The 21,677-nt window shown below is 40.0% G+C and overlaps 1 protein-coding gene across 7 annotated transcripts in view; it reads left to right on the top strand.

Moving 5' to 3' along the window:
- ITPR1 (inositol 1,4,5-trisphosphate receptor type 1) overlaps positions 1-21,677 on the top strand; it is a 355,613-nt gene that overhangs the window by 149,782 nt on the left and 184,154 nt on the right. For 6 of the 7 annotated variants that reach the window (XM_077116692.1, XM_077116687.1, XM_077116688.1 and 3 more), the window contains 5 exons: positions 1,084-1,167; positions 1,277-1,423; positions 10,054-10,149; positions 11,514-11,558; positions 15,989-16,143. In XM_077116692.1, coding sequence (XP_076972807.1) covers positions 1,084-1,167; positions 1,277-1,423; positions 10,054-10,149; positions 11,514-11,558; positions 15,989-16,143 — 527 coding nt within the window. The remainder of the gene's footprint in view (positions 1-1,083; positions 1,168-1,276; positions 1,424-10,053; positions 10,150-11,513; positions 11,559-15,988; positions 16,144-21,677) is intronic. The other variant, XM_077116686.1, reaches the window with a different exon arrangement.

Genomic DNA, 21,677 nt, shown 5'->3' with positions numbered 1-21,677 from the left:
TTTTTGGCTCGTGAGTGGGTGCAGGTGTGTGCTTAGAGCACTGAACCCTCTCTGCAGTAAGGAAACTGAGGCCCAGACTCAGGGCTGCCAAGTAAGGCGGCTCAAGACTGTGCATTGGGTGGTAGGTGGGGCTGATATTCATCCTGGTTCTCGGTTTGCTAGGCCCTGTTTCCACTAGGGGAGCCTTTTCCCTAATTCATTAAGCCAGAGAGGGCCCCTTTTGCCAAACTTGTCGGGCCAGAGTGGCTCTTTTTTCTAGTTTGTGTGCCTGGAGAGAGTGCCTTTTTCCAATTCCTAAGAAATATGTCCCACAGGTCATCATCAGGCCTGCCAGTGTGCTATCTTGCTTGGGACAATGCATCTACTTGATCTCTGTCTTAGCAAGTGTAGGACACAGGGGCATTGCATTGCTTATGACATGAATATCTGTCTGGTGGCTGTAGACACAAGCCCTGGAGTTGAACAACGTGGATTCAATTCCCTACTCTGCAGTTTACGAGCGCCGTGACTGTGGGTCAGCTCCCCAGTCTCCCTGTTATCAGTTTCCCTATCAGTGCCCCTACTAAAATGTAGGTATCACAGTCAGATCTAGTTTTTTAGGGTGTTTCTGAGAATTGAATGAGATGGCGAATGTCGGTACTGAGCTCCATGCCTGTCCTATATTTAGTGCGCCAACAGTGGCTGCTGCTGTTTGTGATCACCATTAACAGTTAGAATGTCTGCGCTGAAACCATCATTTGCCTTTGTAGCTCATCCCATTTTATAAGCACCTGTTTTCATTAGACCTTTACTTAAACAGAAGCCTTGAAAATATAAATTCCAGAAAGGCAGGAAACTTGCTACCTTTAGTCATAGTTGGAGCATAAATAATGATTGGTGTGAGTGAACCAGTCATCACCAAATGCTTTTAATAGGCAGATTGAATTTGTAGGTCCTATGGTCTTAATGCTGTCAGTCTTTGGGTTTTTTTTTTCTGAGGCACAGCTTCACTTCCTGGGCTGTAAAGAAGACTTTTGGGGCTGGATGATACATTTGTGAGGATGGCAAATCTGTGTCACCACCTAGCTCTGGTTTGTTTTCCAGGTCAATTCTGTCAACTGCAACACAAGCTGGAAGATCGTCCTATTCATGAAATGGAGCGATAACAAAGATGACATACTGAAGGGGGTAAGTTTGATGCTTTAGGGGCCGAACAGCACGTGGCTCTTCTTAAGGCAGCAGGTTAGTTCTCACTTTAAATGTATTGTTCCTAATCCTTTCTTATGTTGAGTTTTAGGGTGACGTGGTGAGGTTGTTCCATGCCGAGCAGGAGAAGTTCCTCACCTGTGACGAGCACAGAAAGAAGCAGCATGTCTTCCTGAGAACGACAGGCCGGCAGTCGGCCACATCTGCCACTAGTTCAAAGGCACTGTGGGAGGTGGAGGTGAGGAGCAGGGTGGGAGAGCTGGGAAAAGGACTCTTGAGTTTATAGGAAGAAGTGATGTCCATGCCCTTTTACCCATCTTGTTCCAGAAAATGAGTTGAGTTGACTTAAAGAGATAAGTACATCACCACCTACCAGAATGGTGCTGGATGGTTCTCGTGAAGGCGTACCTTCACCATCATACCTACTTGGGAGACAGATTTAAAACTGAAATTAGGACCTTCTTTCTCAAGGCTGCCTAATCATCCCTTCCTTCTGTTTGTCTTTCTGTCGCTCGTCTATCAACCCCCATAATATTTACTGGGTGCCTGCCCAGCACGAGACCTGGGTGAATTTTATGTTTTCAGCTTTAAAGGAACTGGTGATCTAGTGGTATTGGCAGAGAAGAAAAGACAAACAGCCACATAACTGGGACACACAGCTGGATAGTTAAGGTGATCAGAAATAAATTCCATGTGCTCTGGAGGTTTTGGTGCAGGAAGGAGAACTTCTGGGTAGGTGAGGGGTTATGGAACACATCCTAAAGGGGAGACAGTGTTGGGGCTGGTTCTTACAAGCTGACCTCTACTTTAGAGGGAAGGGATGAATGGAGAATGTGACTTCATATAAGATGATGGCATGGAATTGGAAATGTGGGGCAGTGTGGGGATAAAACTCCATAGCCCAGTTTGGTGGGGATCATATATAAACATGGGAAATGAAACAAAAAATGTTTTTCAAGTCCCAAGCCTCAAGGGCAGTGTTTCCAAGCTGTGAGGAGCTGGGACTGAATTCATAGGCAGGGGAGAAAGTTTGAAATTTGTTTTGAGTAAGAGAGTACCAAAATTAACATGCTGCTTAAAGAAGATTGATGGCTCTGCCTTCAGCATGTAATTCATTGAGAGAGGTTGGAGAGAGACTTGACATGCTTTTAATGCTCCATGATAGAGGTCATGAGAGCTGAAACTGAAGTGGAACTCTGCTGCTCACCATAAGTCACTCTGTATAATTGCAGCTCGTTGAGTGTTAACATTTCAGTCTCTCGCTCTGCTTGCCTTCAGCTCTTTTTCCTCCTTATCTTCAAAGGTATCCTTTGACAAGACATACATGCAGTTAAGTGCATACGTGCATTGTATGCATATCTCAAGCATACAACTTGATGAATTTTTTTCAACCCTCACCCAGATCAAGAAATAAAACAATACCAGCAGCCTTGAGCCCCTTCCTAGTTACTACCTAGCTTTTCTCCCTGGAAAAGTGAACACTGTTTTGACTTCTGTCTCCTCAGATTTGTGTTGTTTGTTCTTGAACTTCATTTCAGTGGAAAGTACAGTATATAGTCCTTTAATTTTTGGTCTCAGTTTTTTACTTAGCACAATTATTTGGAGATTCATCCACGATGGACCATGTATCAAATAATTTATTCCTTTCTTTTGCTGAGTAGTACTCCATTGAATGTCATACTGCATTTTGTTTATTCGTTCATCTCTCGATGGGAATTTGGGTGGTTTCCTGTTTTGGACTATTATAAATAAAGCTTTTGTAGGAATCTGTGTACAAGTCTTTGCATGATCTAAAGTTTTCATTTCTCCTGGGTCAGTACCTAAGAGTGGAATGGCTGGGTCATATGGTAAGTGAATGTTTAACTTGATAAACTGCCAAACTGTTTTCCAAAGTAGCCATACGCTTTTGCATTCCTACCAGCAGTTCTTCCACAACTTCGCCAGCTTTTGGTATGATCAGCCTTTCCAGTGTTAACCATTTTAATAGGTGTGTAGTGAAATCTCTTTGTTGTTTTAATTTGCATGTTCTTTATGACAAATGATGGTAAGTATTTGTTTTTCGTGTGCTTGTTTACCATCTGTATATCTTCTTTGGTGAAATGTCTGTTCAATTTTTACCTGTTCTTAAATTGTCTTACCTCTCTTTTAACATGGATGTTATAATAATTAGGTTCATCTTGATATGTTATATAAAACTGCTTCTTTGATTTTCATGATAAAAAAGGAATTTCCATAGCGTTTTTTCTTCTCACCCTTTGCCCATTTTTCTGTTTCCCTTTCTCGCCACACCTTTAGCAATTGCCTTTTAGTTATTGTGCATATCTACACAGGGACGCTATCCATCCTATTAGATTAAAAAAAAAAGCCTTGAAAGCTAAACTTTTGTCTTATGACTTTGTCACTGAGTTTTGATCTCCCACTGTACCTAGCACAGGGCTTTATACTTTTAAACTGTCTTTTAAAACCACTTTTCATGTGTGATTTGGATACACATATCATCTTCCCAAGGAAAGTAATTTTTTAAAAGAGAGATTGGAAGCAGAGGAAATAAGGGAAGAAGTGAACCATCGTTTCATTAACCTAATGTACCCACCTCCATTGACCTAATGTACCCACCTCCATTGAGCTGTTTTTCTATGAATAGGATATGTTTACACAGTGTACGAGCAAAGTTGCACCTTGCTGTACATGCCCTCATAAAACTGAAGAAAACATAATAAATGTGGAGTCACCATGTAGTACCTGAAGAGCGGGCGCCATGTCTTATTCATTTGAAATTGACTGAAATGAATTAAGATGGCTTTCTGTGGAGAGTTTTGAGTATGTACCTCTAAATTTTTAGGTGTTTAACCCTGAAGTTTACTTCAAGCATCTTCTTCTTTTTTTTTGTTTTCTGAGAAGAAACAGCTGTCTAATTCTTACTCCCTAAAAGGTTGTTTCCTGCCAGTTTTTCCTATGACTGTCCTGGGAAAACACTGAATGTCTCTCTTTTTATTTATTTATTTTTCTTGCAGATTTGGGAAACTCAAGTGCCCCTTCAAAATAAAAGGAGGAAGACAGCACCAAGATATTTTATGTTTTCAGTGGTGCTCTAGGGTTTACACTGTACCTTTTTAGCTTATTGCCAATCACCTTCACACAGTATATTTCCTAACATGTAATATAAAAGAATCATGCAATAATATACTTCCATTTCCCTCTCTTGTTCTTGGTGGTGGTGCTTACATCTACATATATTAAAACGAAAATGTATTTTTATTTATTTTGCCTTTTTAAGTAGTCACATTTTAAAAACATGTAAAAATGAAAACAGGAGTTCTTTATATTTACTCACATGGGTGTTATTTCCAGCTCTTCATTCCTTTGTGTAGATCCAAGTTTTCATCTGGTATCATTTTCTTTTGGCCTAAAGAATATCTTTTATCATATATATAATAAATCTTAGAAAATCTCCTGCCCAAAAGGAAATCCCATACCCATTAGCAGTCACTTCCTGTTTCCCCTCAGATCTCCCCCACCTCCTTAGGGAACCACAATCTGTTTCTAAAATTTATTATTGGAATTAGTTGTGCAACTCTGTCACCCTATAAAATTGCATTGAATTGTACACTTTAAATGTGTGAATTGTCTGGCATGTGTATTATATCTCAATAAAGCTGTTATTAAAAGGAAAACAGAACATTAAAAAAATGAAGGTGAAATAAAGATATTTTCATACAGACAAGAGGTGAGATGATTTGTCACCAGCAGACCTTCACTATAAGAAATGCTAAAAAATATTCTTTAGGCCATATGAAGGAATTAGTAGTGGACTTATGTAATATATGCAGGTGTGCTTCTTTCACTTTGCACATCTTTTCAGGCTTCACACATACTGTACCAGATATCTCCTTCATTCCTTTAGATTGCCAAATACTATTCCATTGTCTGGATAGTCCACATTTTATTTACACGTTTATCAGATGGTAGGCATTTGGGTTGTTTCCTCTTTTTTACTGTTATGAATAATGCTTCTATAAACATCTGAGTACAAGTTTCTGTACTTTTCCTTCTAAACCTTTTCCTTTTAAAATTAAAAAATCTGGCTATAAAAACAAACAAACCAAAAACCAAGTCTCTGTATGAACATAGGTTTTCGTTTTTCTTGGGTATATACCTGGGAGTGGAATTGCTGGGCTCTGTGTTTAACTATTTGAGGCACTACCAGACTTCCTCCAAAGTGGCTGCACCGTTTTACAATCTCACCAGCTGTGTATTTTGAAATAATGTTCAACTTACAGGACAGTGCAAAATAATACAAAATCCATGCAAAGAACTCCAACATATCCCTCCCCCACATACTCAGATCCACCAATGTTAATGTTTTACCACATTTGCCATGTCATTCTTTCTATCCACTCATCTGCCTCTCTGTTTTTCTCTCTTCTCAGCATTTGAGAATAGGTTGTAGATATCATTGCATACAAATATGATGCCTCTTGAGCACATAGTAATTCCATGTACATTTCCCAAGAATAAGAATATTCACTAATATAACTACCTTAAGTACAGTTATCAAATTAAAACATTTAAGATTGATAGAAATCTTGTAATCCGTATTTTAACTTTTTCATATATCCCAGTAACGTCCTTTTGAGTGTTTTCTCCATTATTAGATCCCGTCTGGGATCATGTATTGCATTTAATTGTCATTGTCTCTTTAGTTGCTCTTTTTTTTAAGTTGCAGAAACATATACACAACATAAGCCTCCCATTTCATCCATCCCCAGCGTACCATCCATTGGGCTTAATCACATTCGCAATATTCTGCTATCCTTACCACCCTCGCCCCTGGTAACCTGTATAATACCTTCTCTTTCTATGAGTTTGCATATTCTAGCTCTTTCATACAAGTGGAATCATACAATATCCGTCCTTTTTTGTCAGACCTGTTTCAGACACCATGATGTCTTCCAGCTTCATCCATGAGGTAACCTGGATCAGTTCTTCATACCTTTTTAACACTGAGTAATATTCCATTATATGTGTAGACCACGTTTTGACCTGCTGATGGGACATTTGCCTTGGTTCCACTTTTTGGCTATTGTGAAAACTGCTGTTATGAGCATCAGTGCACAGATATCTATCCAAGTCTCTCCTTTCAGGTCTTTTGGGTATAAACTCACAAGGGGGATTGCCAGGACATGCGGTATATTTGTGTTTAGCTTTTTGAGAGACCACCAAACTGTTTTCTACAGTGGCTGCACTGTGTTACCTTCCATGTGGCCTTCTTTTTTGATTTTTAACTTTTTTTTATTGTATAGTAGAACATATATACAAAGCAAAGAAATAAAAAAGCAATAGTTTTCAAAGCATTCTTCAACAAGTCATTACGGGACAGATCCCGGAGTTTGTCTTGGGCTACCATACGATCCTCTCAGATTTTTCCTTCTAGCTGCTCCAGAATATAGGAGGCTAGAGGGTTTAAATACTTAATCATCACAATTGACTTTTTTTTGCTTCTTTTTTTTTTGTGAAAAATAACATATATACAAAAAAGCTATAAATTTCAAAGCACAGCACCACAATAAGTTGTAGAACATATTTCAGAGTTTGACATGGGTTACGATTCCATAATTTTAGGTTTTTACTTCTAGTTGTTCTGAAATACTGGAGACTAAAAGAGGTATCAATTTAATGATTCAATATTCATATTCATTTGTTAAATCCTATCTTCTCTGTATACCTCCACCATTACCTTTGATCTTTCCATCCCTCTCTTAAGGGGTGTTTGGGCTGTGACCATTCTAAATTTTTTATATTGGAAGGGTCTGTCACTGATATGGCATAGGGAGATGGAACTATCTGATGTCCTGGAAAGGATGGGCTAGGTTTCAGGACTTATCTGAACCAGTGAGCCACCTGGAGGTAGTAGGTTTCTGGAAAGTTACTCTAGTGCATGGAACCCTTGTGGAATCTTATATATTGCCCTAGGTGTTCTTTAGGATTGGCTGGAATGGTCCTGATTGGGTTTGGCAGGTTATGACAGGTAGCAAGGTCTAACTGAAGCTTGTGTTAAGAGCAATCTCCCGAGTAGCCTCTTGACTCTATTTGAACTCTCTTTGTCACTGATATTTTATTAGTTACATTTCTTTTGCCCCTTTTGGTCAGGATGTAATTGTTGATCCCACAGTGCCAGGTCTGGATTCATCCCTGGGAGTCATCTCCCATGTTGCCAGGGAGACTTTCACCCCAAATGTCATGTCCCACATGGGGGGAGGGCAATTATTTCACTTGCAGAGTTGGGCTTAGAGAGAGTGAAGCCATATCTGAGCAACAACAGAGGTCCTCCAGAAGTAACTCTTAGACATGCCTGTAGGTAGGCTAATCTTCTCTGCTACCTACATAAGCTCACAAGAGTAAGCCTCATGATTGAGGGCATTCATGTGGCCTTCATTTTTGAAGGATATATATATATATCCCATATATATATAAATATATATACAATATAAATATATATATATAGTGCGTATATTTTGTATGGTGGGGCTCACATTTCATTCTTTTTCCATGTGATTGTCCCATTATTGCAGCATTATTTGTTGAAAAAAATGCTTTCAGGTGGGGGAAAGTACACAGGCCAGGTTTGAACCTGGGTCTCCCACATGGCAGGTGAAAATTCTATTGCTGAACTACCCTTGCACCCCCAACCTTGAAGGATATTTTTGTTGGATATGAAATTCTAGGTAGATAGTGTTTCAGTTTGCTAAAGCTGCCAAAATGCAATATACCAGAAATGGGTTGGCTTTTACAATGAGGATTTATTAGCTTACAAATTTACAGTTCTAAGGCCAAGAAAATATCCAAATTAAGGCATCAAGAGGAAGATACCTTCTCTGAAGAAAGACTGCTGGCATCCAGGGTTCCTCTGTCCTGTGGGAAGGGACATGGCCAGCATCTGCTGGTCCTCCTCTCCCAGGTTCCATTGCTTTCAGCTTCTGGTTCAGTGACCTCCTCTCTGAGTGTCTGTGGGTCCTTTCTTAGCCTCTCTGGGGAGTTTCTCTCTGTGATTCTGCCTTTTATCCTCTCATAAAAGTCTCCAGTAAGAGATTAAGACCCACCTTGAATATGATCCATATCTCATTTAAAACATCCTAACCAAAAGGTCCCACTTACAATAGGTCTGCGCCCACAAGAATGGATTAAAAGAACATGGCTTTTTCTGGGGTACATAACAGCTCCAAACTAACCCAATAGTTTTATATTTCTGTGCTTTCTAGATGTTGATCCAGCTTGCATTGTTTCTGATGTAAATGCAACAGTTTTCTTTGTTCCTTGTATATAATGCCTTTATTCCCTGGCTGCTTTTCAGATTTTTCTTTTGATTTCTGGTTATCATTAATCTGATTATCATTAATCTGATGATGATGTGGGTTGGTATGTGTGTGCACATGTGTTTGTGCGCATGCACATGTGCTTATCCTGCTTGGAGTTTAAGTTTCTTGAATACCTGTGGATATGTATCAAAATGAGAATACTTCTGGTTATTATTTCTGAAAGATTTTTTCCTGCCCTTCTTTTCCCCAGTCCGCACAGACATGCTGGATCATGTACTGTTGTCTGACAGGCCACGCAGCTGGTTATGGGTTCTATTTTTCCTGATTATTTGCTAGTCCGGCACTTGATGATTGGATGCTGGATATTATTGTTCTACTTTGAGTGTCTCGTTATCCTTCCTTTTTTAAAGATGAGTATTGGGGTTTTGTTTTGTCATACAGTAAAGTTACTGGTGGATCAGTTTGATCCCTGGGGATTTGTTTTTAAGCTTTGTTTGGTTAGGTGTAGCATAGCCCTTATTTTAGAGGTCTTTTAACATCTCCACTGCATGTCCCAGATATTCAGCAAGAGCTGTTCACTTAGGCTTGTCAAAATCAGAATACCTCCAAGCAACTACAGCTTCCCTGTAATTGTTCTTTATTTGGCCTGTAGAGTCTCACCTGGGCAGCTTGATATTCAGCCAAAGACTTAAGGAATCCCCTAAGCAGATTTCTGGAGCTCTTTGGCTGTGTTGCGCTATACTTTTCTGTTCTCTGCCCCACAGATGCCAGGCACTCAGGCTCCCTAAACTCGACCTATTTCTTCAACTGAGGGAGACCAGTGCCCTCTGCTTGGGTTCCCCCTTCCTGGGCCACTGTCCAGACAGCTGGAGCAATAGCAGCGCTTGTTTGTGTCCCTTCTCTCAGAGTCACAATTGTGCTTTTTGTCCAGCATCTGAACATAGTTACTTCGTATATTTAATCCAGTTTTCTGATAGTCTATGGCAATTTCTTATATTTTTTGTAGTGTCTAATTGTTTATGGCAGCAACTCATGGTACCCGCTATTCCATCATGCCCAGGAGCTGAAATTACATTTCTTGTGTGGTATATTTATTGTATGGTATATTGGCCCAGATGCTGTGAGATTCAAGTTTCAGTTGTGCATGTGTTCAAGCACATGAATTATATGCACAGATGGCTTGTACAGTTTTCCACAAAATTCTTCTTTTTGGAAGTGCTTTTTATGGATGAATTACAGAATCTTGATATCTCCTTTATGATTATGGTAAATAATTAAAAATTGTCAAAAGTTTTATTCCAACCATTTCATGTTAACTACAAGACTCTATTCCTTCTTTGGAGAAACATCATTTAACTCTTCCAGTGTTTGAATTCTGACATTCCATATGATGCTTGCCGTGGTTTGTTGGAAGATATTGTTTGTTTGTTTGTTTTCCAGCGAGTAAATATCACTCCAAAACTATGACTTCTGTGCGATGACTCAGTTTCAGGGCTGTTCTAATAGGTGTTGACATTTCTTTGACTTCTGTCGATCATTTTTCTTCTTGCAGGTAGTTCAGCATGACCCTTGTCGGGGTGGAGCAGGATATTGGAACAGCCTCTTCCGTTTCAAGCATCTGGCGACAGGGCATTATCTAGCAGCAGAGGTAAGCAGCAACTCCTATTTTTTCTCTTTCAAGGCTGATGCACTTACTTCCTTTCCTCACTTAACTGTAGTCGTAAGGTAGATAGAGCTCAGGGCAATGCTCAGTCACCTTGCGGCGACTCCTACTTTTTCTGTTTCCTTTTGCCTCATTTCCCTACGTAGAGAAAAGAGAGGTGAAAATGATGAACACATTATGGTACTTGACAGCGGTTCTGAAGAGATGTGAGGAGAACAGTAAGTTAGAAAATAATGCTCATCTGGATATTTAGAATTATCTCCCTGTCTTGCTTTGCATTTGGGCCTTCCCACATCTTACCTACCAATCCCACTCCTAACAGTAATGACTGAGCTTCAGCTGTAGTGGGAACGTGGCACATAAAACCAGAAGGGTTGAGATGTATAAAGAATTCGATAATTTTAGAAAGAAATCAGGTTATTCAGAGCATTAATGGAATAGACAGAGATAAATCTTTTGCTGGTAGGCTTGTCAAACTCAAAGAAATTAACTTCACCTTAAATGTCTGTGAAGGGATTTTAAGGAAAGGAAAAATTCAGTGCTGAAAGGACGGAAGGCGTTTACCTTTTAATTTTTTCTATTAAATTAAGGAGCCTTTCTTACTGTGTGGAAGATGTTGAGCTTTGCTCTGATCTTCTGGAAGACGTACCATGGGTATTCATATGAGATTCTAGTCATACATCAAAAGACACCTCCGTCTGGTGCCACTGGTGATGCTTCTCAGAGATTTTCCTGTGGATGAGTGGGTGTCAGTACTGCTTTTGCAACTGACTTGAGAAATGCTGAATTTAAATGTGCTAAACTCTGGGATGTCTGATACTGGATTTTGAAATATTTAAGAACTGAAGATCCAGAAGTCTTAGTAAAAATTTAAAATGGAGCCGTATGGAATTATAGCTTCATCTAACCAGCTGTGAGAAATGTTGATTACTTGGTTTGCCAAAGAGCAATGGCAGTTGCATTCTCTGTTGGGTTCTAAGGCAAAAGTAGCTCTTGCTGGAGGCCTAACATTTTTTTATTTTTAACTGAAAATAAACAGGAATGCCAGAGACTGGGTCCTCTGATCTTTTATTTATCTCAGACTTTTAACTGTTGCTTTTCCAGTTAATTCATTGTGTTCCTTCTGTCTATACTGAAGAGCCATCTCTTGGTAACTGGTGCAGTGTACCGTGTGTGTTGTTCTTGTGTGACGTGTCGTCGTTGTGGCATGCTGGTGTCGTGAACAGAGGGAAGGGACACATCCTTAGCTGTTCAAAGACATTTGTAGGTGTTGAAGTCTTCTGTAAATGGGGCCGAATCCTGGAGAAAGCAATGGATGTTTTAATTTTCTAATGATTCTTTTTCATCAGGTAGACCCTGACTTTGAGGAAGAATGCCTGGAGTTTCAGCCCTCAGTAAGTATGGGCAAGAGCCTTCTTGTCTTCCTCTGTAGAGTGAGGCCAAATTATCTGGACCCTTACTTAAGAACCTGCCACCGTGGTCACTGAGAGCTGGGGAAGAGGACATCTTAGACTGCTTTGAAAGAAGGTTTTTCTGTGTTTCCCTTAAGGGCAGTCATGTCCCCTTGTGTCCTGGTTGGTGCAAGGGTTTGTTGATGGTGATGTGTTTCCTGTATGCTTCCGTGTTGGAGGAGTTCACGGTGTCTTTTGGAGTACTCCTTGGTTGGAGACAGCGATGGCCTCTATGGAAAAGGCTGGCCTTTCACAGTGTCCCATTGCTGAAGACGTCACACCAAGACTCAGATTGTTCAAGGAATGAGTGTGCGATGTGGGTGGTGTCTTTTACACAATGGAGATAACAAATGAGGTAGCACACACTTGGCACATGATTGGGTGTCCTGTAGTCTAGCCATCTGTCCTTGCTTTCTGCGAAGTCAGAAGTAGACCTGATGAGACTGCGGTTTGGAATTTTAATGCGAAATGGATCTTTCTTTGGAGATCATACTGCCAAGTAATGCTGGCATGCAGGTGTCGGGTTCAGATGTTTGCAGTTACGGGTGGGAGAGGGCCATGGTGGTATTATTACGTGAAAGTGGTAGGTATAAGTAAAACAGTTCTCTTGTGAGAACTGGCGTGGCTGGTCTAGGATTAAAGAAACAGCAAAATACCAAACAGTTTCTGCTCTGTTTGTTGAGGTTGTGTGTCCATGGATTGGTCTCGTCGTAGGTGTGGTGGGTGGTGTTGGGTAGGTCTTTTTTGCGTTTTTTCTTTTTTTAGTAACATTTTGAAAAATTTGGAATGACTTTAAAATATACATGTTAATGAAGGGAGTTGTGGTGGAGATAATACAAAATGTAATTGTCTGGGGAATGTTGTGAAATCTGCAGTGAAAGGTAACCTTCTGGCTATGTTTCCAGATAGGATGTTAGCTTTGAAAGACACTCAAAGGAGTTGTGCCTGAGGCTTCTCTGCTGTTAGAACAGGGACTTGCAAGGTCAACAAGTCCTCCCCTGTCCTGGGCTCTCCTTCCTTCTGTGCCTCTTTTTTCAAAATGTAATTTTATTGAGACATACACACCATACAGTCCATCTAGTGTAGAGTCAGTGGCTCACAGTAAATGCATCACCGTGATCATTTTTAGAACTTTTGTATCACTCCAGAAAAAGAAATAAAAAGAAAACACCATACATCCCATACCCCTTATCACCTTCCCCCCTCATTGACCACTAGTACTCCAGTTTACTCGATTTTAAGATTTCCAACAGAGGGAAGTTAGCTAAGATAGTATAGTATTGACAGATATATACAGAACAAAACAAAACACCCAAAAATAGATCCATACAAACAAGGGCAACTGACTTTTTAAAAAAATAAATATACAGTATATTTTTTGCAATATAGTTGTAACGTCATTATCAAAGATCAGGGTTACTGAATTTCAGTTCAGTGACTTCAGGTATTTTCTTCTAGCTATTCTAAAACACTAAACACTAAAAAGAAATATCGATAGTTTTTGATTGATAGATCAAAGATCAAAGTATCTCACTTACACCTCTTCCCTCTCATTTGATCTTTCTCTCACTCTTCAGAGATATTTGGATAAAGACCATTTTAACTTCTTCATGCTGGAAAGGAGTATTTACCTTATGGGGTAGAGGAATGAAACTGGTTGATGTTCTTGGAGAGTCTGGTACCTCTGGGTTTCCAGACATATCTGGCCTCGTATTTCCTCTTTTTAATTCTCACTTCTGAGTCCATTTTAAAAGCTTATTTCCATAGTTAATTTGGCTTGGAAAGCACTGACCTAGTCCAACCTTTTGCCAGTGTCTTAGGAAATCTTTTGTGAAATATATCTGAATAGTATTCATGAAAATTACTTTTCCTAAGACAGTTCTTGTCCTTCCATCTTTATATTGAGATAAAGATCTGCCTGTATGTGACTTGGATTCATTTGTTTCTAGTGTGCCATCAGAGGTAACACAGGGGAAGTCTACTTCTGAGATTTCTTGGGAGGAAAGCCCGGTTTCTTTCGTAAGAACCTTGTACCCTATAGGGAATGGGGCTGCTCTTCAGATCTGTTGATGTATGAGAGGAGACTGGCATTTGTAATGCAGGAGGAGGAACATAATGAACAAAAACATGGTGGGGGAATGAGACAGATCTGGGTTTAGATACTAGATCTACCACTTATGTGCTGTGTGACCTTGGACAAGTTATATTCCCTCTCTGAGCCTTAAGTACCTCATCTGGAGAAATGAAGGATAAGTTTGTTGCGAGGATGAAGTGAGATCATTGTGAAAATGAAGTTCATGGCACCCAGTAATCACTTAATAAATTGCATTTTTGTAAACTGTACGCTATCATCGTCATTTTTCATGCCTCCCTATCCACCAGTTCATCTGGGCTGTACAGCAGCCCTATCAAAGGCCAAATTTTATGGTCATCTCTTTTTTTTTTTTTTTTTACATGGGCAGGCACCGGGAAGCGAACCCAGGTCCTCGGGCATGGCAGGCAAGCCCTCTTACCTGCTGAGCCACCGTGGCCCGCTCTATGGTCTTCTTTTGACAGATGAAGATGTAGACATTGAAAGTGGTTCTGACTTGTCCCATCTTTCAGGATCTCTTGGAGCTCAGCAGTCTTTCTGTTTCTCCATGCCAGGGTGATGGGGACATGCCAACAGGCGTGGGTGCCCTGCCCTGGTTACTCCGAGGGCAGCATGTGCAGTGGTTTGCATGCCATGGAAGGGTTGCTTACCTTTGTGAGGAAGCTGTTAGGACGGGGAGGGTCCTGCATCCTTCACCCTCTTCAGTGGGAAAAACAGAGTCGGGAAAGTTTGGGAGAGGAAGTCTCCAGTTCTTGCCTCGGACCTCATCAGTTTCGTTGTGGTTGTCGAAAACCCAGTGCTGCTCTTCAGCCACTTGTTGGATGCCAGAGGATGGAAAAGGGTGTCCTGAGACCCTTTCTCGCTGGCCGATCTTTGCACATGTACCTTTCTTCCCACTAGGTGGCAAACGCAGACCACACTCCGAGGGAATGCCAGGCTGCTGTTTCCTTCACAGTCACCTTTCCAGACACAGACAGCTCAGTGAAGTTTTCATTTTTCTCTAGGCTTCGCCCAGGTCTCTGAAATTTTAGCTACAGCTGAGCTCTGTATCTCAAACCATCATTGGGTTAGGACTTTAGTGTGGATCGACTATAAGGTCTCGAGTTTAAGTAGAGCTACAAGTCATTAGAGTGTGAAGGAGGGAGAGGAGAGGTTTGGGGTGGTAAAGGGGTAATTTTTTGTGTGGTGGTTGTTTTGTTCTGTTTTACAGACAGAAGTTAGGGGTCCTGATGAGCTGATAAAACAGGTGATTGTCTGAACTCTAGATCTCGGACTCATGGAATTAGATCCTCTGGCCCTCTTTCCTTTGCCTATTCAGTTTGTTTTCCTTTATCGCAATTCCCTTGTCTTCCTGGTGAGCTCTTCCTCACTTTTTAGAGGGGAGGCAGTGCCTCGGCCTAAGAAAGACAAGTTAGTAACAGAGAAAATGTGGCTTTCCCAGTTGATGCAGGTGGATGTTGTCATGCTGGGAGGATTTTACACGTTGAAAATAATCCCACGTGGAGTCGCAAGGCTGAGCAAGACCTGGCGAAGCCTAGCAGGCCGGGTCTTAGCCTCGGCACGCTGCTTGATCACCCTTAGACAAATGGGCTTTGGTGTCGCTGGAAAAGACTTCCCTAAAACGTTTTCACATTTGCTCAGCAAAGTTTTCATCGTTGTTCACCAGTCTTCCCTTTCAGAGATTTTCTTCAGCCTAAGCCAAATTCCAGAAGTAGCTGGAGAGGCCTGTTTTCCCGAGTTGTCGTGCGCGGCCCTCCTTGATTAATTATGGGCATTTTTCCCGGACTAGTCTGACTCCTCACATATTTTTCTCGGCCACCCTGGGATTGCTGCTTATGAACACTAGGCTTCAAGGGTATTTACTAACGTATTTTCTCCTGGGAAGGAGCTGTATGATCTCTTAGTAGTCATTGCTACAGATTAGCACAACTCTTATTTTATCAAATCCACAGGATGCATTTTCTCACAGTGCTCCCCTGTCCCCGGCTGTGGATGTAGCTGTACTGAATTCTCTCACACCTGCAGCCCTCCTTCCATGGAAACTATTCTCACAGCCCCAAATTGTCTAAACTGTCACTTTTATTGCAACGCCAGGCAGTAGAGCATAAATATTCTTGGGTCATGTGTCCTGTTGTCATCTTTTATGAAATGGGGTGCTTCTCTTGCCACCGGCTGACCTCTGCTGTAGTTTCTTCTCTGCTCCTGTGGATTGTGGAGTGGTTTTAGCGCATGAAGGGTTTGGCACACTGTATACTTGATTCAGTGAACTTATCGTCCCCAGGTGGATCCCGATCAAGATGCGTCTCGAAGTAGGTTGCGAAATGCCCAAGAAAAGATGGTGTACTCGCTGGTCTCTGTGCCGGAAGGAAATGACATCTCCTCTATTTTTGAGCTGGACCCTACCACTCTCCGTGGAGGGGATAGCCTGGTCCCAAGGTATGACTTTAAAATGGCTTATCACAGGGGAGTTGGGGGCTTGGGTGTATGTGACCTGCTTGGGTTTCGAAATCGAAATCATCACTGCCTTTCCTTTAAGCTTTTGTGAAAGTTTTGGCAAAGAATTGAGACTGGCTGTGAATTGAGACTGGCTGTTCAATGGGACCATATCTGTTTTTTGTTTTTTTTTTTAATGGCTCATTAAATGGAAAGTTCTCAGTACTTGGATGAGAAGTGCTTTATCTGGGTAAGCAAGTAGAATTTTAAGCTCAAGTAGCTTAATGATATTTCTAGTATCTTTTGCTCACCCCCTCCTTCCCTAAACCTGGAAGCATATTTCTGGTCAATTAAATAGACAATTGAAAAGAAATGACAGAAAATGGAATTTCTGAAATTATGTAGGTAAGAAATTTTATTAAAATTGTTTGAGAAGTTAGACCAGTCTTCTTTGGTTATTTTATTAAATTCAACTCTTAGTTTAGTTGGCTAACAATGCTTTTTTGGGGGGAAATACCTGGACTCTAAAGGGGACAAATTCCTATCCTTTATGACGAAAATCAATAATGATATTATAAATAATGGCTAATCACTGAGTGCTGATTTACATGCCAGGCACAGTGCTAAGCACTTTACCTCTATTATATATAATTTAATTTAATTTTCACGAAATCCTTGTGAAATAGCTATTATCTGCCTCTTTTTTATGAATAAGAAAGCTGAGAGTCAGAAAGTTTAATCAACTTCTCATAAATCAACAAGTCTTGTGGCAGAATGTAGAATCTTAACTATTTAAGACAGATCGGAGGTTTGGCGATTCTTCCAACTCTTCATCCCAGCTCTGGCTGGTGGAAAAACCTCCCCCGTGTTTGTAGATTTTACACAAGGCCCATCACTTGAGGTTTCATTGTTCAAACGTATCATTGCCACTTCCCTGCACAGCCCAATTCAGGCTATGGAACAAATCATTGCCTCTTGGGTGTTATCAGGCTGAGGAAAACCTTGTCTTGTGCCAAGTACTATTTCTGTCTCTTTAAAAGTAATCAGCATGAGGCATTGCCCTCTTAGGATGAAACTTTTCTTGCCTCTCAGTAACATGAAAACTGGTTATTAAATTTTGTTGTGGTAATCAACCCCATGGGAATCTGATGAAAGCTGAAATACTCTCTCCTCCAAACTCCAGATGTGTGCCCAGTTTTCATACTCTAGGTCAGGAACCCCTGATTTAGATTTTTTTCAATAGCAGATTGGTTGAGATAAGGTTCACATGTTATACAGTTCACCTATTTAAAGTGTACAATTCAGTATTTTTTTTTTTGGTAGATCAAGTTACGCAACCATCATCACAATCAGTTCTAGAACATCTTCATCGTTCCCAAAAGAAACCCTGCACCCTTTAGCAGTCACTTTTCATTTCTCCCCAGTCTACCTCCTAGCTCAAGCCAGGCCACGAATCTGATTTCTGTCTCTATGGATTTGCCTGTTCTGGACAATTCTTATAAATGGACTGATAACATGTAGCCTTTTGTGACTGGCTTCTTCCAATTAAGATAATGTTTTCAGGGTTCATCTGCGCTGTAGCATGTATTAGTAGTTCATTTGTTTTTATGGTTGGATAATATCCCATTTTGTGGATATATGCTACATTTTATTTAGCCAGCCATCAGTTGCTGGATATTTTGGCTGTTTCTACCTTTTTTTTTTTTGGCTTTTATGAATAATACTGCTGTAAATATGTGCACATTTTTAAGTGGACAGGTTTTTTATCTCTCTTGGGTAAATGCCTAAGAGTGTGATTTCTGGGTCATATGGTAACTCTACATTTAACCTTTTGAGGAACTGCCAGGCTCTTTTCTAAAGTGTCTGTACCATTTCACAGTTCCACTAGTGGTGCGTGAGAGTTCTGATTTCTCTATATCCTCATCAACATTTATTTTCCTTTTAAAAAATAATAGTTATATTGGTGGATGTGAAGTAATAGCTCAGTCTGTTGTTGAGGATGTCGTTTATTAATTTTTATCTTTTTAAATAAATATAACATAAAATTTTGGATTTTAAACACTTTCAAACATATAATTCAGTGGTATTAATTATATTTACCATGCTGTGCTACCATCACCACCATTGATTAGCAAAACATTTCCATCACCCCGAATAGAAACTCTGTGCCCATTAAGCACAGCTCCCCATTACCCCTTTCTCCCTGCCCCAGTAACCTATAATCTACTGCCTATCTCAGTGAATTCACATATTCTAGTTATTTCATACAAGTGAAATCATACACTCTTTGTCTTCTATGTCTGGCTTATTTCACTCATTGTGGTTTTGATTTGCATTTCCCTGAGGGCTAATGATGGAGAGCATCTTTTCATGTGTTTATTGGCTATTGTGTACGTTCTTTGGAGAAATGTCTGTTCAGATCTTTTGCAGATTTTTCAGTTGGATCATTCATCTTTTTATTATTGAGTTGTGGGAATTATTTTTTATTTTCTAGTTGTAAATCCCTTATCAGAGATATAATTTGCAAATATTTTCCCCCATTCTGTGGGTTTTGTCTTCTCACTTTCTCGATGGTATCCTTTGAAGCACAAAACTTTTTTATTTCATTGAAGTCCAGTGTCTGTTTTTTCTTTTGTTGCTTATGCTTTTGGGTCGTGTCTGAGAAACCACTGCCTAATCCAAGGACATTAATATTTATGCCTGTGTTTTCGTCTAAGAGTTTAATAGCCTTAGCTCTTACATTTAAGTAGGGGGAGTTAGGTTGCTTTAAAATCTTCCTTTCTCATTGAATGCCTGCTTCTTATCTAGGAACCCAATTATAGTTCATTGTAAGTGATTTTGCATATGTTTTTCCCCTATTTTGAAAAATTAAATTATTTTTCTGAGGTTATTGGAAGACAGGGGAATGACATATATACTGTATGCTAATTGTTGCTGTTTGTTAGAAATAGAAAAGAACAGACCATATGATTTAAGATATCACCTTGCCATCAAACATCGTCCTCTGGAACATTCTCTTGGCAGAGGTAGAATGAGATGCTGCCTGACCATATTCCTCAGTGGATTGAAGATCCCCATGAGCCAAGTGGGAAGGGAAAGCTTAAGCTTCTAGGTCAGCTGTCTGGTTGGCATTTGCCTGGTTGAAGTCCCGTGTTTCCATATTTCTTCCATTCATGACAGTTTCTTTTTTAGCCAACTTTCCTTGTGGGCAGTAGTCTGTGGGGAGACTGTTACTACACTTGCCAGCAAGAGAAGGCTTGAATTCACCTCCGCAAAAGGGTCCGGTGTGGTCTACCATCGTCTTAGGTTTGGTCTTAGGTTTTAAATTTTTAGCCAGGCTTGCCCTTGGCCACCAGAGTCAGAGCTAGAAGCGAGAGGGGACTGATTTTTTGGAGTCATTAAAAAAAACTTGGAACTAGCATGCTCATTTCCCTTCACTATAAAGTTGTGTTAAATTTTGATAGTCTGAAGATCAAAATGTCCAGGAATAGATGCATGAGCAATCATGAAATGTGAACAGCAATGGAATTTTTGTCATAGTCACAGGTTAAAAGAATCCTTCAAGCCAGAGTGAAAGGAATAATGCCAAATCCTGGACACTCTAAACAAGATAATAAAATTGCAGGATATGCAAATTAGATACACTAAATGTACGTTGGGAGGGCATCATGTGTGGCTCTTTTGTCATCATGCTGACATCATGGCTTTTGAGTTAAGATTGGGAACGGGACACACAGCAGATGAATTGATAGAATACCCTTTGTAGCTTAATTAAAATTTGTATAAAAGTCTGTAAAATGTAATCACTCAATTAAAAGCAAAGTTCCAAGCTTCGGTTAAACTTTGAAAATAAGGAAGTAAATCCAAGTTACTTGGAAGGAAAAATCCCTGTCTCTTTGTTAGATGTCTTGTTCATGTTGTTTAATTTATATTCGTGTTACTCAATGTAAATTATCTGTCTTGTCTTACTTGCAATGTTATTGTAACAAAGGAAGGCAGAGGCGCTACAGAAGAAATGCCTGGCTTGATTTGCCTCTTCTCTCCCTTTCCCATGAATGTGGAATGCCACTGTTCTGATTTCCTCTCAGTGGGAGCGGCTTGCATGCTCTCATCTACCCTAGTCCCACCAATCTTTAGAGTTCCTAACTCTCATGGAATCTTCCATGGCACTCGAGTCCTCTTTGATCTCCTCTAAAAGTACTTCAGGACTTAACTTGATTACCTCCCAATTCAGTGCTGTGTTATGTGCATTTACATTGCCTGGCCTGTACTCCTCTTGTCTCACCAATGGTATGGTTGATTCCTTATGTGCATGAGTTATGACATTTATTTCCACTACTTCTTTAAAAGAAAAGCCAAATTGAAAAACACTGTAAAAATGATACATGAACATAATAAAAAGAAACAACAGCAACAGTAACAAAAACATGTTTTAAAACCCCATGGAGAACAAAGACCCAAGTAAAAGTCACATAAAATTCAGCCCCTCAGAGATAGCTATTATCTTTTTGGTTTGTGTAGTTTTAGACATGTCTCTGGGCACACAGATGACTGTATGTAATTTATCATAAATGGGATCATAGCTTTTTTTTTTTACCTTAGTTTTTTCACTGAACAGTATGTTCTGGACATAATTCCATGTGAATGAAGATAGATTTGTTACCGGACAGAAGCCATGGATTCTTTTGCCCCATGCACTTTAATTAGCAGTTCCTGAGACACTTGGGTTCAAAGAAAGAGTTTATTACTAGGTGCATAGTAGGGGAGTAGATGGCCCATGGGCCCAAAATCTGTCTCCCTGAACTGCAGTAATTCTGTTAGTTTTATTAGAGAAAAAGAGGCAGGGTTTAAGATAATGAGTACAGTGGTTCTAGATGATGTAATTAGGGGTGATCTAATTATTGATATGCACAGATTGGTTACATACTTAGAGAACAATGGAAAAAAAATGGTGGAATGAGGTATAGGTAACATGAGGTAAAGTCTAAGTTGCTGTGCATGTCAGATGGGTCCATTTTGGTTAGATCCGGTCTTGGTTATCAAGATGAGTTTGGATTTGGGGTAGGTTACTTCTGGGATGACCCAAGACCCTTCATTAATAAGCATTAGGGCTGGCTTGATTTGTTGAAAAATCAAGTTATCCAGTTGAAAAACTGGATCATCGGGGACAAATGAAGGTTTGGCACAAGGTTTTTACAATCACAGGGGCAAAAGTTAAAGGCTATACAATCATTATTAGAGATCAAGGCCACTGGATTACAATGTAGAGATTTCAGGAATTTCCCTCTCTACTCCAATATGCCCGAAAGCAAAAAGAAATGTCTATATATTGATTCAGTAATCAAAAATCCTGATTTTTTGGTAACAGATTGTCGTCATTTTAAATGGTATGGTAATATTCTATTGCATATATACTATAATTTAATTAACTAATCCCTTATTCTGGGACATTGCATTGTTTACAATTTTCGCTATTAGAAATAATGCTTTCTTGAACATCTTTGTGACACATTTTACAACTTGCCATCATCTTTTGG

The sequence above is a fragment of the Tamandua tetradactyla genome, chromosome 9, assembly GCF_023851605.1.
Source record: "Tamandua tetradactyla isolate mTamTet1 chromosome 9, mTamTet1.pri, whole genome shotgun sequence".
In the NCBI taxonomy this organism is placed as follows: domain Eukaryota; kingdom Metazoa; phylum Chordata; class Mammalia; order Pilosa; family Myrmecophagidae; genus Tamandua; species Tamandua tetradactyla.
The sequence above is the reverse complement of the archived record's forward strand: the minus strand, read 5'-3'. Positions and strand labels throughout refer to the sequence as shown.